Genomic DNA, 18,671 nt, shown 5'->3' on the forward strand with positions numbered 1-18,671 from the left:
ACCTCACATGACTCATCTTGTACAAATTGCATCATAATTATGTCATAATCATACCCCCAGGATGAATATGTGGTGTAGTGTCACAGATCCCCTGGGGTCACCCTTGCAGCCTGGCTCCCTGCCTAGCTCTGCATCACGAGGAATGTTGTTCATGAAGCGATTGGCCTGGGTGTGGCCAGCGCGGGGGGCTGCCCCAGCTGCGGGGAAGGTGTTCTTGAACCAAGACATGCAGGAGGGTGGGAATGCCTTCCCCTGATGAGAATGGTCTCGCCCCCTCCATGGCAGGAGCCTGCTTTTCTGATTCCGGAAAGCGACAGGTCAGAGGGTATGCTGTCTGTGTGGGATGTGGTGTGTTGGGAAGGCACCTGGTCTGTGGGGCGTGGAGGACTGGGGGACACCCAGCCTGGAGTGCAGAGTGTTGAGAGCACCCAATCTCTATGGGGCACCCAGCCTAAGGGATGTGGTAGGCTGGGGGGGCCCCAGCCTGAGGGACGCGGTGGGCTGGGAGGCACCCAATCTTGAGGCGAAGAGGGCTGGGGGGGCACCCAGCCTGCAGGTTTGGAGTGTCAGGAGCACCCAGTCTGAGGGGTAGGGAGGCACCCCATCTGTGGGATACAGGCCTTTTGGGAGCCCCCTGCACTTGCAGGGAGGGGTCCTGAGAGGCCTGGCAGGATGCACATTGCAGCCTGCTGTGTGAGGGGAGATGGTCTCGGGGGGGTTTGCAGTCAGAGCAAGTTTCTAAAGTGCATGTGAGGTATGGCCTGTCAGGACCCCTGTGCAGCCCTGCCCCAGTGTCCCCAAGGGCGTCTTCCCAAGACCAGCACTTCCAGCTGTGTCACCCTCTGGCTGCTGGAGCCCCTCAGCTTACCAGTCCCCCCGCTGGCCCTGCGCAAGGCCTATGGCTGGCATTGTGGGGGTCACTGTGGCCTGGGATGGCAGTGCCTTCCCCTTGCACAGATACATTAGAGCACACTTTCCGAAATGCCTCTCTGATGAAGCCTGTGGCTCTCCGGAGAGCTGCCGCTGATCAGTGCTGGGCTGCCCAGTAGCTGTGTCCAACCGGCCTGCCTGTCTGGGGTGTCCCACTGCCCGGCATGAGTACAGCACTGCCTGGCTTGTGTCTCCTCAGGGTAACCCTCTTCCAGGGATCTTCAAATTCCATGTGGTGATCACCACCTTCGAGATGATCCTGGCCGACTGCCCCGAGCTGAAGAAGATACAGTGGCGCTGCGTGGTCATCGATGAGGCCCATCGGCTGAAGAACAGGAACTGCAAGCTGCTGGAGGGGCTGAAGCTCATGGCTCTGGTGAGAACTGGATGCTCACGAGAGCGCAGAGCGGGCTGGACTCAGCCACATCTTAATGCTGTTCCGGCACAGCCAGAGCTGGGCTGTGAAGGGGAACGAGCCCTCACCGTCAACTGGCATGGCTGTCCTTGGGAAGATGCCCTCAGCCTTTGCATCCTGAGCTGTAATTTCCCGAGTTCAGGCTGTGGGGCCTGGTTGGTGATCGGCTGGGGCCCTCCAAGGCAGTGTCAGATGCTGCTGACCCAGCGTGAGGTGCTGCCAGAAGGGCATTAGCAGAGGGGCTCTGACCACTTGTGCTCATTACAAATCTTGTGGCCCAGTTCACTAGAGCGGGGACATCAACCTCTGCTCCTGGCCAGACCACCGTGGCTAATTACATCCCCTGCACTCTCAAAGGGAGCTGCTATTCTCCAGCACTCCCTGCCCCATCTGTCCTGCAGTGGTACTGTGTTCTGCACAGCTGCTGTGTTCTACCCTAGAGGCAGCTGCTTTCCAGTGATGGATGGCACAAAGACTGTGTATTAGCAATGGTAAGTAAAGGGCTCTGGGATGAAAGGTGCTCTAGAAACAAGCTCTTTTCTTGGTATTCAGTGACTTTGATTCTCTCATGCCCCATGATGGGGTGGGGGTGGTAGTTGCCCACACAGCCGCCCTGCGGGTGTGGGCAGTACAAGGCTAATGGGATTCTGCCTTTCAAACTGGCCTCGCTCCCGCGCTGCTCACTGGCTCCTCACCCTCTACACGATGCCCTTGGAAAGCTGCAGCCTCCCAGCACCCCCGGCTTTCGTCCGTTCTCTCAACTGGCAGCTCTTGGAGCTGCTCCCCGCGTGCGGAGCGACCCGGGGATAAATGTGAGCATTTAACGCAGCGCCCGGGGAGCAGCACAAGCTCGCCTCAAGCTCACGCTGGCTCCTGAGGCTGGGTGTAATCGACTGTCCATTGCCCACCCAAAGTCAGGGGTGCCATTTCCCTCCAGAGGGGCTGGCCCCATTGGGCTCACTCAGCTCCAGGCCCCTGCTGGGCCAGTGCCTCCTGTTAAAGGAACAAGTACAGGCAGTGACTGCTAACTGCCCTGCTCTGCTCTGCCCCAGCCTGCCACTGTAGAGACATGGGCCCGCCAGCAGGTCGCTACTGTCAGCCCCCTTTTATGTGGGGGGGGGGAGGGGGCAACGCAGGCCCAGAGCGGTCCTGAGACTTGCCAGCAGTGGAGCTGGGAATAGAACCCCGGAGTTCTGCCTCCCAGTCTACTGATCTTACTGCTGGGCCATGGTCCTTCTTGTGGGGGCACAGGGCCTGGCCCAGCAGCACTCAGGAGAGCTCCTCCCCAGAGAGAACAGGCACGCAGCCAGGGGCAGCATGAGCTTCCCACGTGGTGCTGCTGCTGAGCTACCGCAGCCCTGCCCTGGCACCACTCTGGCCTTGGTGTCACTGCTGATCCTGTGACTCGGGGGCTAGTAAGGGCTGGACTGAGACCTTCCAGTGCATGGCCATTGTGTCTTGACCAGGGATAGCATGGGGGCCTGCTGACCTGGAGCAGATCTTGGCCCTTCAAACCCTTGGGGTTTGCAGTCAGCTGCATCGCTGCCCTGGCCTCCTGCCCCAGGAGTGAAGTCATAGCAAGGGCAAGTTAGTGTCCCTGGGGTGAGCCTGCCAGCCCCTTTGAACCCGTTGCTCTGGCTCCGGCTGCACGAGCACTGCCCCCCAGCACTGAAGCCCTGACCCTGCTCTACTCAGGAACACAAGGTGCTGCTGACCGGGACGCCCCTGCAGAACTCAGTGGAGGAGCTCTTCAGCCTGCTGAACTTCCTGGAGCCCCAGCAGTTCCCCTCGGAGACGGCGTTCCTGGAGGAGTTTGGGGACCTGAAGACAGAGGAGCAGGTACCAGCCGGGCCCAGGGGTGAGGCACAGGGGCTGGCGGGGCCCAGGGCTGTGGGGGTGGGGCCCAGGAGCTGTGGAGGCGGGGCCCAGGACACCTGGTCCCCAATCCAGAAACACAGTTGAGCATGCACTTAACTTTAATCCCAGCGAAGGCAATAGGGCTCCTCCTCGCTGCAAGCTAAGACCCTGCCTGAGAGTGCCCTGGGCCCAGCCCTGGAGACAGGGCCGGCTCTGCCGGGGGCGAGCAAAGCTCTAGAGAAGGGAGCTGCTTGGGAGACAGAAAATGGAGATGGGCTCAAGCCATGGCCCTAGCCAGAGTGGGCTGACTCCCCACGCTGCTACTTGGGTCCCCACCTTGGGCCTGTCTGCACATATTCCCAGCACACCCACAGTCCCACCACGCGCCCGGCACCTCCACAGCCCCTCCACGCGCCTGGCACCTCCACAGCCCCTCCAGTGCCCGGCACCTCCATAGCCCCACCATGCACCCAGCACACCCACAGCCCCGCCACGTGCCCAACACCTCCACAACCCCACCACGCGCCCAGCACACCCACAGCCCCGCCACGTGCCCAACACCTCCACAACCCCACCACGCGCCCAGCACACCCACAGCCCCACCACACGCCTGGCACCGCCACAGCCCCTCCACGCGCCCGGCACACCCACAGCCCCTCCACGCGCCCGGCACATCCACAGCCCCACTACGTGCCTGGCACCTCCACAGCCCCTCCAGCGCCCGGCACCTCCACAGCCCCTCCAGCGCCCGTTCCCAAATGTAAAGATGCAAAGGGGGCAATTAAATGAGTGTGTCAGTGGCTCTGCTCTGGAAAAGTTGTGCCCTTTGGGGCAGGTTCTTGTCATGCGCAGTCAGCTGGTTCTGCACACCCCCTCTGGAATCCCTGGTGTTGGGTCCGTCTGGAGGACTCTACTACTGCTCTTTGAGAGCCTGGGTGGACTTGCAGAGTCTGCCCCTCCTCACTGTGCAGCCCATGGAGCCATAGAGCAAGCAGTGTCCCGGTGAGACTGGAGCCCTGGACCTCCCTTCTGCTCACAACAGGCCCAGTTCAGAGCAGCTGCCTGCATTGTACCAGCAACACTTTTTGTGCCCACAAGGGGAGGAATCGCACTGAGGCATACAGGAAAGGCTCACTTTAGGCAGGAGCTGGATATAAACTGGGTGCTCAGAGAGAGGCAATGAACTGTGCAGTGAGCGTTCACACGGGCCTCTGCTCAGCAGGCATCTCTCAGACCACCTGCTCCCTGGACTGCCTGCTCCTGGGAATGAGCTCTGCTCTGGGGAGGAAGCTAGGCTCACAGGCAGAAGTGTTTATGAACTCTGGGCACAAGGCCAGGTAGTCACACACCTGCCCAGGTGAAAGCAGTGGGGCTGCACAGGTGTAACCAAGGCTAGTCCCGCCCAGCCCGGCTCTCAGACCCCAGCACAGTTTGCAGGCTGGCAGCTGGAGAAGTCCTCTCTCGGTATTAGCAGAACAGGCTTGCCCTGGTGTCCCTGGGAGGCGATTAGCACAGAGCCCTCACACACATGGTGGCTGCCCCAGGAGAGCTCTGCACTTGTCTTCACTGCCTGCCATGCATGTGGCAGGGAGGGACAGTGCGTCTGCGCTTGTCCTGGGCAGGTGAAGAAGCTGCAGTCAATCCTGAAGCCCATGATGCTGCGGCGGCTGAAGGATGATGTGGAAAAGAACCTAGCGCCCAAGCAGGAGACCATCATTGAGGTGGAGTTGACCAACATCCAGAAGAAATACTACCGGGCCATCCTAGAGAAGAACTTCTCCTTCCTGTCCAAGGGCGCCAACCAGCACAACATGCCCAACCTCATCAACACCATGATGGAGCTGCGCAAGTGCTGCAACCACCCCTATCTCATCAATGGTGAGCCGTGGGGCATGGGGCACCAGGGGCAGGACACATCAACATGCCCAACCTCATCAGCACTATGAGCTGTGCCAGTGCTGCCGCCACTCTGCCTCATGGTGTTGAGGCGCTCCGCCCAGGGTGGGTGCTTTTCAGCAGCTCCCATCCAGGGGCATTGAGTGAGGTGTAGTCATTACTCTCTGTAGTTCTGGCCACTTACCAGCTTCCTAGACCATCTGGTTTGGGTGTCGGGCCTGGCTCTGGCAGCAGCTGGGGCCTGCTACCCCATGGTGTGTGACAGTGGAGAGCAGGGCTAGGGCAGCTGTGCCCGGGCAGCACAGGCAGGCCACAGCTCTAGCCAGGGCTGATTTCCCCTCCTGCTTTGCAGGGGCGGAGGAGAAAATCCTGGAAGATTTCCGTAAGTCGCACAGCCCAGAGGCGCTGGACTTCCAGCTGCAGGCCATGATCCAGGCGGCTGGCAAGCTGGTGCTGATTGACAAGCTGCTGCCCAAGCTGATCGCCGGTGGGCACAAGGTGCTGATCTTCTCCCAGATGGTGCGCTGCCTGGACATCCTGGAGGACTATCTCATCCAGAGGCGGTCAGTACAGCCTGCGCTGCCTGGCACTCCCCACTCCCCCCGCCCTGCTGTATGTGCCAGTCATCGGGCACGTGTCCTCTCGGCCCTCCCTGCCCACACAGAACGGGCTGGGTGACAAACTCAGGCTGTGCCCTGGTGTGCAGTGCAGGTGAGCGTGGCCAGGCCCTGCTCTCAATGCAGCACTGCCATCTGGGCTTGGGAGGCCCCAGCTAGCTGCAGCCAGGTCACAGCAGCTGCTCACTTGGCCCTCAGCAGCCTCCTCTTCCTCACTCCATTCTCTACTCGCCCACCCTGGACTCTTGGCCCCTCCATGCAGCCCAACCAGTTGGGGCTCCCCCTCTGTGCTAAGCCTGCAGGGGCTTAGCCTCGCCGGGTATGCAGGGTAGGGGTCACTGGGCAGACATGCGCTGGGCTCTGGTGTGCTCCCAGCACTGCTGAGTCAGCACTCAGTCTGGCCCAGCGCTCCCTTGGCTAGGGTGGAGAGCTCCAGGCAAGAGCCACGTGGGAGACCGCAGAGGGTGGTGGTAGATCGGGGTGATGCTCGAGTGTCAGGGCCATTCCTAGTTGCTCTGGGGGAGATCCTGGGTGTCCTGGTAACTGCATAGACTCCTGCTCCTGGCCCCACTCTCTGCCCATCTCCACATACACACACACACGCAGCTGCCACGGCCGTATTCCCTTCAGTTACTTTCACGCTGGGCTGCGGCTGGGAGATGAGAAGTGGCCAGAGGAAGTGGCAGGAAAACGGCTTAGAGATGCTGCTCTGTTATTTACATGGATCAGCCCATCCAGCCCCTCTTGCCCTGCCCCTCACCCTCACCTGCCTTGCCCACACCCTTCACCCACCCTGCCCTGTCCACTGTAAGGGACCTAGCGGTCACAGCTGGGCTGGGGTCCACACATCAGGGACGGCAGTCAGTGAGCTAGAGCTGGATTCAATTAGCAAGAGTCAGGGTCAAAGTCAGGCTGGGGTGGGAGATCAGAGGAACCAGGCGGGAGGCAGGAATCAGGGTCAGACAGGCCAGGGTCAGAGGCCAAGACCAGAAGACGAGGTGAGTTCTTGAGTCACAGCAGACCCAAAGTCCGTGTAGTGCACAGTCAACTTCCTGGGGCACCCTCCAGGGTTCAATAGGGTGAATCCAGTCAGAGGGCTGTCACTCTGGGGTCTCTGCGACACCTGCTCCCTACTCTGCCCCATGGCTGGGGCTCTGCGTGGCCTCCCAGTGCACTGTGGGAACGTCAGCCATCTGAGGCTCTGCAGACCTGGGCTCTAGTTCCTGGATCCTTACATCAGCGCTGCTTACCCACCCTGTGCCATGCTCTGTCACGCCCACTGCCAGTGAGCATGGAGGTCAGTTTGCAATGAGTGACGGTCCCAAGCCGGGGAGCAGCCGAGCTGTGTTCAGTGCAGGCTGTGGAGAAAGGCCCCTGCACACCCCTGTGTGCTTCCCCCAGCACAGATTAGAGCAGCCTCAAGACCATGCCTGTGCCTGCTGTGCCAGAAAGGGGGTGACTCTTTTGTTCTGTTTTTACCCTGCGGGAATATGTCTGCCTCTTGGGGCAGATTCACATGGGCTTTGTGCCCTCAGCGTGTGCGGAGTGGGGGTGGGGATGGGGGTGGATCTGGCCCCACCTATCCAATATTCCCAGGGAGCCTCACTACCATCTGCCCCAGTGGTGAGTATGGAGGCCTGTTCTTACTGTGCAGCGTCTTGTCCGGAGAGCTGCCCAGTGCTGGCTCCCCCAGAGATCTTAGAGCATCATTCCCTGGGCACACCGTGGCCTGTCTGTCGGCCCATCTTGGGAGTGTCCGGGTGGAGACAGAACCTTGTGGGCTAAGGCTCCCCTGTGCCTGTCGCTCCTTCCCCAGGGCCCATAGGAGCCTCGTGGCTGAGTGCTGAGCCGGCATGCTGTTCAGTGGCCCTGCCACCACAGAGAGGAGTCTAGTTCCTGGTGGGGAATCAACAGCCGGCGCTGGCTGGCCCCAGGGGAGCCCAGGCTGTGCAGGCTGCTTAACCCACAGGATGCCCGTCAGGCAGCACTGATACAAGAGGCCCCGTCCATCGTGACCAGTAGAGCATAATGTCCCCAGCTCGCAATCACCCACTGTGTACTGGGGCTGGAGCTAGCAGGTGCAGGCTGCACTGTCTTCCTATGGGGGAGCCTCAGGGAGGGGGAACCCTGCAGGACGCTGCCCCCAGGGTCAGGCAGTGGCAAGGCCGCAGGGTCTGCTGGCCAGGTCCATGGCCCCCTCTGTTGCAGTGTGGCTCCTGCTGGCTTCCTGGAAATGAAGGCACAGAGCTTTGAGCAGCACAGGCCCCTACATGGGTTTCTGACAGGGAGCAGCCCCTGGCCCTGTCTCTGCTCCAGAATGGTAGAGCTTCCTGCCCTCAGGTGCTGCACAGCCCGTAGGCCCTTGTGCCATGTGGGGTTGGCTGCCCACATCGCTCAGCTTTGCTGCCCTTGGCCCCAGGAGCAGGGGAATCAGGGTCCTTGTGCCTGCATGGAATGGGTGTCCTGGAGCTGCCAGAGCAGCTGTGAGTCTGGCGGCTGGCACCCCGCAGCTCCAGGAGCTGGGTCTGCAGAGACGAGGCGCCCTGTTCCGCATGGTGCAGGCTGTATGGTGACCCGGCTGTGTCCCCCGTTCCCTGTCTGAACAGATACACCTACGAGCGCATTGACGGGCGGGTGCGTGGGAACTTGCGCCAGGCTGCCATCGATCGCTTCTGCAAACCAGACTCAGATCGCTTCGTCTTCCTCTTGTGCACCAGGGCAGGAGGCCTGGGCATTAACCTCACAGCTGCCGACACCTGCATCATCTTTGATTCGGATTGGAACCCACAGAACGACCTCCAGGTATTGCAGAGCAAGGCCGTGATGGTGTTGGTGGGGCACCAGGGGTTGCATGAATAATGGTGCTGATTAGAACAGAGGAATTGTGTGCCAGCCAATGGGACCATGGGATGGGGCCCCACCCTTGGGAACAGCCAATGGAACCATGGGACAGGGCCCCGCCCATTGCTGGGGACAGCCAATGGGACCACGGGATGAGATACCACCCACCGCTGGGGCCAGTTAAAGAATGCCAGCCCAGGCAGTCAGAGCAGAGTGGTGCTGGAAGTGCCGCATAGTAAGGAGCAGCTGTGCTGGGTGGTCGGGCGCAGGGCAGAACCTTGCCCCCCTCAGGTGCCTGCTCCAGCATGGCCCGGGGGCGGGGCATGCGTGTGTGTGTGTGTGTGTGTAGTTGATCGCTGAGACCTCCCTGGCTTCAGCGTGGCCTGCACTGCAGTGAATGGAAGCCCCAGAGGAGGGCAGCTCAGGTGCAGGGTGGGCTGAGTCCAGCACAGGCCTCTGCATCACATCCACGTGGCACTCACTGCCCCTTGCTGGCCAGCCCAGCAGGGAGGCTCCTTAGGGGTGGGTCCTTCAGGTCAGCTCTAGGACACCTTGTGGAGGTGGAGGCTGGGCTCTGCCCGTTGTGCTCCGGGCAGGGGTGGGGGCTCCTGTACTGGCTGCTCCAGGCAGAGCCGTGCCTATGCTGCCCGCATGCTGTATTTGACACTGTGGCCTTTGCTATTCCAGGCGCAGGCGCGCTGCCACCGGATTGGGCAGAGCAAGGCCGTGAAGGTCTATCGCCTCATCACCAGGAACTCCTACGAGCGCGAGATGTTCGACAAGGCCAGCCTCAAGCTGGGCCTGGACAAGGCCGTGCTGCAGGACATCAACCGCAAGGGCAGCACCAATGGGGTAGGCTGCCCGGCTGGGGCCATGGGAAGTCTCTGTGCCTCTGCTGCTCCTTGCAGCGTTCCCCTGAGTGGCTGCGTCTGTGTGTGCCCCCAGTGCCCATGGCTGTGCAGAGGGGTGCAGGGGTGAGCCGCCGGAGTAGGCCCGTGGTCCATAGTATAGGACAGATCCCACTCGCCTGCACACCACGGGTGAGTGTGTGGAGCAAAGGATTCATGCAGACCCTGAGGAGGATCCGTGCCCCTGACAGAGCAGATTTCAGGCACCTTTGCCATGGACGTCAGTCCTGTCCTGCAGCCCCCCCAGCACTGCCAATGTCCCTCAGGCCTGACCTGCAGCCCCTGCTATCCCAGCTCTAGAGCCTCCACAGTTGTTCTCCATGCCATGTTTGCTTGTCTAGCCATTGACTTGCCCTGAGCAGAGATTTCCGACCCTGCTAGGTTATTGTGGCTCTGGATGGATGAATGTCCGCTAAGGACTGAGTTTTGAGCCTATCCCAGGGGCGCTGAGATCCCACATTGATGGAACTGAGTGTACCCAAAGGTGCCTTGTCCCCTGGCTGTCGAGACTAACCACCACGGATGGGAGCTGCCTGTGAGAGAGCAGAGGGCACGTGGTGGTGCATGCTGTGCCCAGGCGGCGCTGCCAGCTGGACGAGGTGACAACTTAGCAGGAGGCATGAAAGCACACGAACAGTTTCCAGTAACAGAGCTGGGGCCTGGGTCTTGGGGGCCGGGGCCGGTAGGGCTCTCCCATCTCGGATTCCGAACTTTCCTAGCACTCTGACCAGCAGCGGTGGCCAGTTGCCATGGCATCATAAACAAGATAGCTTAAAGATCCAGCACACCTGTGTGACATCCCTGACTCCCAGGGAGGGGTGGGGGTAGGAGAAGGGCCAGGTACCAGTGTGAAGAAGGTGAAGTCTCGTAGCTTGACTGGATTATTCCTAGCCCAGAGGAAACTGCAGAGCCCTGCTGGGAGTGTGTGGGCAGGTCCCCTGCCGGGAAGGGCAGCTACATTAACAGGAGTTCCAGGGGGCAGCCCAGCAGAGGGGCTGTGGTTTTACCCAGCCCTTTGTCTCACTTTCCCTCTGAGTGTTTGTTTGATCTCACCCAGATCCCTCCCTGTCCACTCTGGGGTCAGGAGCAGGCTGTGTCTGGGGGCATTCAGCTGCGGTCTAGCACAGTCATTGCAGGCACTTGCAGCTCCACAGGCACCATCTGCAGGGATGGGTGCTGCGGTTCCAGTTAGCACCATGGCTCTGGGGCTGTTAGATGCCTCTGCCTTCAAGGGCTGGCTCGGGGAGGGAGCCTCCGTCCCCCATGCCTGCACTCCCAGGCCAGCCCCGGCTCTCGGGCAACTGGCACAGTGCTGACATCCTGTATCTTCTGCAGGTGCAGCAGCTCTCAAAGATGGAGGTCGAGGACTTGCTACGGAAAGGAGCGTACGGGGCTTTAATGGACGAGGAAGATGAAGGCTCCAAATTCTGTGAGGAAGATATCGATCAGATCCTGCAGCGCAGAACCCAAACGATCACTATCCAGTCGGAGGGGAAGGGCTCCACCTTTGCTAAGGTGCCGCGCGTGCTGCCTGGGGGGCTGCCTGCCTGCTTTGGATGGGCGAGGCCGGGGTGCACTGGGCAGATGGGACACAGACTTCGTTTCCCTGCTCTTGGCTTGGCCTGTTGCTTTCTGAGCTCCCCTGTGTGTGTCAGTGCAGCCTGCGTCCCACCCCTGCTGAGCCATTGCCCTGCATGGACTCACTGGTACTCCAAAGGCAGGCTGAGGTCATGAGCTGAGTCCAGGTGGTACAGAAAGCGGGGCAGCGCGGGAGGGCGCCGGATGGGAACACCAACCAGAGTAGGAGGGAATGCCGGCCGGCCTGTGGCAGCGAGCGGTGGCCATGTGAGCAGCTCAGCTTGGCTTCTGTCCAGTTCACCCAGGATGGATGTCTCTTGTGGAGCCTTTCCCAGGCTTTTGCGTTCCTCACGGTGTCTGGACGATCCATGCTGTGTGGGGGAGTGTTCTCTAGCGGTTAGAGAAGGGATTCTCAAACTGGTGGTCGGGACCCCTCGGGGTCGTGGGGTTATTACATGGGGGGTCGCGAGCTGTCAGCCTCCACCCCAAAGCCCGCTTTGCATCCAGCATTTATAATGGTGTTAAATATATTAAAAAGTGTTTTTAATTTATAAAGGGGGTCACACTTGAAGGCTTGCTATGTGAAAGGGGTCACCAGTACAAACGTTTGAGAACCACTGGGTTAGAGTGAGACGGGGGTTCTGTTCTCAGCACTGGAAGAGATCCCTTCCCCCACCTCAGGAACCTCCAGGAGATGCTGCTCTGTTCTGAGGAGATCCCTTGTACTCTGCAGATTTGCTCACTTACCATCAGTTTATTTATTTAGCGTGTGCATAGTCGTCTAGCCACGCGATGGCATCTCCAGTGCTGTGATACAATTCTAGGCCACTGCTGAACCTAGTCAGCAGGCAGTCCTCGACAGTGTGCGTGATCGTCTGCCTTGCACCACAACTGCACAAAGGGCTGTCACAAAGGCCCCAGCGATACTGATTGGTTGCACAGAGACCTTGCCCGGTCCAGAACCTGTTCAACAGGGACCATTGGAGGCCCCATGGCGCTGGGGAGGGAGCTGGAGTCTGCTCCTTCTAGTGATTGCCAGCTGCATCCCAATGGCAGGGCCGGCTGTGTGTTCCCCCCGCCCCCCTGCTAGATCCATTGTCATGGATCCCTCAGGGCTGAGCCAGGCCTGCGCCCTCTGTTGTGAGGAGGAAGTGTGAGAAGGAAAGAGCTGAGCTTCTCTCACAGATCCCAGGGGAATTTGCAGGGTTGGCCTTGTCCTGGGGGCCTGAGCACATTTATCCAAAGTCTGTCCAACCCCTGCCCCATGGAACCCCTACTGCCATGTGCGCAGCGTCTGTGGGTTTGTCTGCCCCATGGAACCCCTACTGCTATCTGCGCAGCGTCAGTGGGTCTGTCTGCCCCATGGAACCCCTGCTGCCATGGGCGCAGTATCTGTGAGTCTGTCCACCCCATGGAACCCCTGCTGCCATCTTCACAACACGTGTGGGTCTGTCTGCCCCATGGAACCCCTGCTGCCATGTGTGCAGCATCTGTGGGTCTCTCCGCCCCATGGAACCCCTGCTGCCAGAGCAGCAGCGCACTCATGCTTGATAGCCGGGGTTGCAAGCAGTCTGGAGGTGCAGGGCCGTTATTCTTGCCGTGCTGCCCTCCCTGTGCCTCTGGAGCAGAGACACTAGCTCAATGTCCATTCTTGGACCCCAGTGGCCTAATTCTGCCTCCTCCCTCCTGCTGCATAGGACCTGACTCTGGGGGGTGTCGCCCTGAAGCACAGGGGCAATGGCTGGCTCTGCTGTGCGCTCCCATCACTGGGCAGGGAGAGTGCAGCGCACCGTACATCAGTGCCATCAGAGCTCATCTGTAACCACCTGCTGAGGTGCCTGCTATAGAGGAGGGAGCCCATGAAAGCAGTACTGCATTGTGCTCCCAAGGCTGGCAATCTGGGCACTGCTGGACTGGGTGGGGCTGTCCCACCTCTTATCCATTGCCAGGGCTGAATTTCCAGGGAGCTGGAAACAATCCTGGCTCCTGACCCCCCTTAGCAAATGAAGAGGTGGCTGGTAGTGATCCCTTCTCCGTACAGACAGGGGGCAGGTGGGAGCACACAGCCTCTCTTGCTGTTGCTGAGGATGGATTGCAGACTGTTAACTGGCTCTTCCTTCACCCCCAGGCCAGCTTTGTCGCTTCAGGGAACAGAACCGACATTTCCTTGGATGACCCCAACTTCTGGCAGAAGTGGGCTAAGATAGCAGAGCTGGACACAGATGCGAAGAATGAAAAGGTAGAGTACTGCCTGAAAACGGGCAGCCATGCTCCTCCATGGACATGCACGCTCCTCCACACGCTCGCATGCTCCTCTGTGCATCCGCACACTCCTCCACGCTCCTCTGGGTGGCCGCACATGCACACGTCTCCATTGCTAACAAACCCAGCTGCAGGCTGTGTGGATCCCAAGCCCTCCCCCTTAGACAGGACAGGTGTGCTGCAGTGCTGCGCTCCCAGGGCTGCGGTCGGTGCAAGTGCAGAGCCCAAGTGTCCAGTAGCTCGTTGCCAGGGGACATTGTGAAGGCCAAAACTATAACAGAGTTAAAAAAAGAATGAGATAAGTTCATGGAGGACAGGTCCGTCAATGGCTATTGGCCAAGATGGTCAGGGATGCAGCCCCATGCTCTGGGTGTCCCTAAGCCTCTGACTGCCAGAAGCTGGGAATGGACAACAGGGGATCACTTAAAATTGCCCTGTTCTGTTCATTCCCTCTGAAGCATCATTGGCCACTGTCGGAAAACAGGATACTGGGCTTAGTCTGACCCAGTCTGGCAGTTCTTACGGTCATGCCCATCCAAGAAAGCCTTGCCCTGGAGGGAGCACATGGGTCCCCAGCTGCATTTGTCGCCTGGTGCTGTGTACTGGTAGACCGCAGGATGACTATGAGTCGACAATGTGACGTGGCGGTGAAAAAAGCCAATGCGGTCTTGGGATGCATTAGGAGAGGTATATCTAGTAGGGATAAGGAGGTGCTGCTTCTGTTGTACAAGGCGCTGGTGAGACCTCATTTGGAATACTGTGTGCAGTTCTGGTCTCCCATGTTTAAAAAAGATGAACTCAAACTGGAACGGGTACAGAGAAGGGCCACTAGGATGATCAGAGGAATGGAAAACCTGTCGAGGAATGGAAAACCTGTCGTATGAAAGGAGACTCGAGGAGCTCGGGTTGTTTAGCCTGACCAAACGAAGGCTAAGGGGGGATATGATTGCTCTCTTTAAATATATCAGAGGGATAAATACCAGGGAGGGAGAGGAATTATTCCAGCTCAGTACTAATGTGGACACAAGAACGAATGGATATAAACTGGCCGTGGGGAAGTTTAGGCTTGAAATTAGACGAAGGTTTCTGACCGTCAGAGGGGTGAAATATTGGAACAGCCTTCCGAGGGAAACGGTGGGGGCGAAGGACCTGTCTGGTTTTAAGATTAAGCTAGATAAGTTTATGGAGGGAATGGTGTAATGGGAACATGATTTTAGTCAAAGGAATAGCGTGCCATCGCTGGTAAATAGTATAATGGCCAATGAGGGTCTGGCTGGAGAATCTTGCCTACATGCTCGGGGTTCTACTGATCGCCATATTTGGGGTCGGGAAGGAATTTTCCTCCAGAGTAGATTGGCAGAGGCCCTGGAGGTTTTTCGCCTTCCTCCGCAGCATGGGGCGGGGATCGCTAGCTGGAGGATTCTCTGCTGATTGAAGTCTCCAAACCACAGGATTTGGGGACTTCAACAGCAGAGGCAAGGGGAAGGGTTGGGACGGCTTTGTGGCCTGTATCATGCGGGAGGTCAGACTAGATGATCATAATGGTCCCTTCTGACCTTAAAGTCTATGAGTCTATGAGTCTGTGGGTTTTCCTGGCTCCGCTGCCATGCGGGTGATGGACTGTGGCTGGCTGCAGCTCCCACCACTCAGGAAGACACGTGTTTTAGCACAGCCTGGGGCCCTGTCCAGCTGCCCTGGGGCCCTTCTTGACCCAGCAACCCTGGAGGTGGATTTGGCCCCTCTAGTTCTGTGGGGAGGAGGGGTGGGCGCCATGTCATAGTGGGGCTGGCCAGGTGGCTTTGCACCAGGGATCCTGGCTATTTTATTCACTTAAGCCTCAGAGTGCTAAGAGGTGCTCACTCCTCCTCAGCGCCTGGCTGAGTGCTGGAACACAGGGTGACCCCCACAGGTGGCATTGCAGGCATGCCCCTCCCTCCTGCTGTGAGCTCCCACGCCAGCTCCTGCCATGGCCCCATCCCTTCACTTATTCCTGGGCCATGGGCCAGGTAGGGAGCAGTGGGTGGGCAGAGGCAGGGGGTTGCCATAACAAGGACAGGCTGCTCTGTGTACAAGACAGTACCTAGCCAGGGTTCTCATGGGAGCAGCTCCCTCTGCACCACTGACCTCGTTAGTACAGTAACTCCTCACTTAACGTTGTAGTTATGTTCCTGAAAAATGCGACTTTAAGCAAAACGATGTTAAGCGAATCCAATTTCCCCATAAGATATAATGTAAATGGGGGGGTTAGGTTCCAGGGAATTTTTTTTCACCAGACAAAAGACTATATATACACACACACGGTATAAGTTTTAAACAAATAATTTAATACTGGTACACAGAGATGATGATTGTGAAGCTTGGTTGAGGTGGTGGAGTCAGAGGGTGGGATATTTTGCAGGTAATGCCTTACTGCTAAATAATGAACTAGCATTTGGCTGAACCCTCAAGGGTTAATTCGTTGTTAATGTAGCCTCACACTCTACAAGGCAGCAGGCATGGAGGGAGGGGAGAGAGCATAGCAGACAGAGATAGAGACACACACCCTGTGTGTCAGAGAGAGAGAGATGTGCATTTCCCCTTTAAGCTAACCCCAATCTTAAGTACACTGCCTTGTTAATTAGATCAGCTTGCTGAGACTCAGCTGCTGCCTGGAAGTTCCCTCCGTCCTGAACCCTCTCGTGTGTCCCCCCTATGGAAATGGGGTAAGCGGGTCCCCCTTCCCCCCCCGTACAGCAAGCAGGAGTCTCTGGGAGTAGCTCCAAGGCAGAGGGCAGGAGCAGCACATGGCAGTGGGGGGGAGAGACAGCTGAATGGCAGTTGTTAGCCTGCTGGGCAGCTGCAGCACAGGGAACTTAGGGGAGCGGGGAGCTGATAGGGGGCTGCCGATCCACCCTGGTTCCAAGCCCCCACCAGCTAGCTGCAACGGGCTGCTCTTCCTGCAAGCAGTGGACAATGCAGGCGGCTGCCAAACAACGTTAGAAGGGAGCATTGCACAGCTTTAAACGAGCATGTTCCCTAATTGATCAGCAACGTAACAACGAAACAACGTTAACCAGGACGACTTTAAGTGAGGAGTTACTGTACTCGGGCTCTCATTGCCCCACCAGCAGGATTGAGCATTTACCAGGAGTCACCGAAGCCGCTGCCTGGCCCTGATCCCTCCGCGGCTGAGGCACTAACCCCAGACCTCCAGCAGTTTTTTTTCTATCATTTAGTGTATGCATTAAACCAGAAATCCAGCTGAATGGCGATTAGGCGACTCTGTGAGGAGCAGCTCTCATCAGAGAGGCCAGGGTGCCAGGGGTCTATTGTGCCTCACGCAGCCCTGTTTAATTCCAAAGCAGTGTACTTATCCCTTCGGGCCCAGGCTATTCTTAATGTGCTGCTTGCCCATCCCAGTGGCCACACGGAGGAATTTTAAAGAGCTGTTGCTAACCAGGAGCTGCCACGTGTGGCTTGCTGGCTGTGGAAGGCCCTGGCAGCCTGGGCTGCACCCAGAGGCCATGTCCCTGGTTAATAGGGAGGGAATCCTGTGGAAATATGGGTCTGTGTGTGAGATGCAGTATACGTGCTCTGCTCGAGGGGCATCACTGCAAGCCAGCACTGATATTGCTGCAGGCTGAAAGTCCTCATGGCTCACCCTAGCATAGTGGTCTCCAACCTTTTTGCGCACAAGATCATTTTTTGAATTTAAGTACAACCCAGGATCTGCCCTGTCCTGTCCCCAAAGCCCCACCCCACTCATTCCACCCCCCCCCTCGCTCTCCCCCCAAACACACACTTTCACTGGGCTGGGGCAGAGGGTGGAGGTTTGGGAGGATGTGCATGCTCTGGGTTGGAGTTGCGGGGTTCGGACTTTGGGATGGGCTCCGGGCTGAGCCTGGGGCAGAGGTTGGGGTACAGGAGGGGGTGTGGGGTGCTGGCTCTGGGAGCAGGGTCAGGGCTGGGGCGGGGGGTTGGGGTGCAGGAGGGGGTTCAGGATGCAGGAGGGGGTATGGGTTGCTGGCTCTGGGAGGGGGCTTAGCACTGGGGGTTGGGGTCTGGGTTCCCGCCAGGCAGCATTACCTCAGGCGGCTCCCAGTCCGCAGTGCAGCAGGGCTAATTCAGGCTCCCTGCCTGCCTCAGCCCCATGCCACTCCCAGTAGGGGCCAACATGCCCCTGCAACTTGGGGGGGGGGGGTTACATGGCTCCATGCACTGCCCCTCTCTGCAGGCACCACCCACCGCAGCTCCCATTGGCCGCAGTTCCACGTTCCCGGCCAATGGGAGCTGCAGGTATGGTGTTTGCAGGCAGGAGCAGCATATGGAGACCCCTCTCTTCCCTCTACTCCTCCTGGGGCTGTGGGGGTGTGCTGGCCACTTCTGGGGGCGGTGTGGGGCCAGGCAGGCAGGGAGCCTGCCTTAGTGACAGCCCTGCTGCACCACCGGACTTTTTGCGGCCAGAGATCGCGATCGGCTGGGAAAGTGTCCAGGACGATCTACAGGTTAGTGACCACTGCCCTAGCATGTCCATGGGGGAGGAGCTGGTGATTTATACATCAGCTTTGTAAAAGGGAATGGAAGAATTATACTTAAATTCCTTGGTTTGCATCTGTTTGACCCAAATTCCTTCTCTTCCCTTCCCTATATGTGCACACGTTTACACACACATGTACACACGCCCACTTGTATACACACTTTGGTCCTGCAGAAGTTGGACCTGGTTAGGCTGCAGCCGTTGCTGTCAGAGCATGGTGTAGTGAGAGGAGCCCTGTACCTTGGAGCCTATTGCATTGACAGGGCAGAATTTGGGGACACTTTCCTGCTGAAAGGAAGCTTCTGTGGGTGAGCTGATGTCGTGCTAGGGGGTTTGCAAGGCGACAGTAGCAGCACAGCGTCTTTCTCTCCTGGTCTGTTTTTGTGAATGAAAGTGACTAATAATTCCCGTGAGGAGAGGGTTACTTAATTAACTTTAAAGTGCCTGGGGAGTGCAGTGGAGTTAGGGTGCATGACATATTGCTATGGGGGTGGAGGTTGGAATCCCCAGGCTGTAGGATTCACGCTGTTCTGATCATGCCTGTGTTGCCCTGTAAAGCCTGTGTATATTGGTGCCCTCTGCTTGGCTTTGTATTGTCTGGGTTTGTTTCCCAGAGAGCACTGGTCAGGCCCAACCGTTGGGCTTTGTCTGCTAAAAGAAAACCCCTCTATTGAACCTAATATGAACAGAAACCTCATGGATAAAACAACGGGGACATTGCTGTGAATTAAAAATGTTGGCTGGAGGTGTTTGCAATCCAACATCACAGCATTGAGCTAGTGCAGGGGAACTGGGAAGTGAAACTGACTAGCCTGTTGCTGTTGTCCAAGATAAGAGAAATGCAGACAGTA

At 58.3% G+C, this 18,671-nt stretch overlaps 1 protein-coding gene across 14 annotated transcripts in view; it reads left to right on the plus strand.

Annotated features, from left to right (window-relative positions):
* Positions 1 to 18,671, plus strand: part of CHD6 (chromodomain helicase DNA binding protein 6) — a 203,331-nt gene that overhangs the window by 133,998 nt on the left and 50,662 nt on the right. For 13 of the 14 annotated variants that reach the window (XR_010592225.1, XM_065565660.1, XM_024105115.3 and 10 more), the window contains 8 exons: positions 1,130 to 1,306; positions 3,041 to 3,184; positions 4,825 to 5,080; positions 5,451 to 5,661; positions 8,322 to 8,517; positions 9,244 to 9,408; positions 10,800 to 10,979; positions 13,171 to 13,281. Coding sequence is in view for 13 of the 14 variants with exons in the window: in XM_065565660.1 (XP_065421732.1) it covers positions 1,130 to 1,306; positions 3,041 to 3,184; positions 4,825 to 5,080; positions 5,451 to 5,661; positions 8,322 to 8,517; positions 9,244 to 9,408; positions 10,800 to 10,979; positions 13,171 to 13,281 (1,440 nt within the window). In the remaining variant the exon portion in view is untranslated. Of the gene's footprint in view, positions 1 to 107; positions 318 to 1,129; positions 1,307 to 3,040; positions 3,185 to 4,824; positions 5,081 to 5,450; positions 5,662 to 8,321; positions 8,518 to 9,243; positions 9,409 to 10,799; positions 10,980 to 13,170; positions 13,282 to 18,671 lie in introns of those variants that run through there. The other variant, XM_065565661.1, reaches the window with a different exon arrangement.

This window comes from Chrysemys picta, chromosome 13 (genome assembly GCF_011386835.1).
Source record: "Chrysemys picta bellii isolate R12L10 chromosome 13, ASM1138683v2, whole genome shotgun sequence".
NCBI classification, from domain to species: domain Eukaryota; kingdom Metazoa; phylum Chordata; order Testudines; family Emydidae; genus Chrysemys; species Chrysemys picta.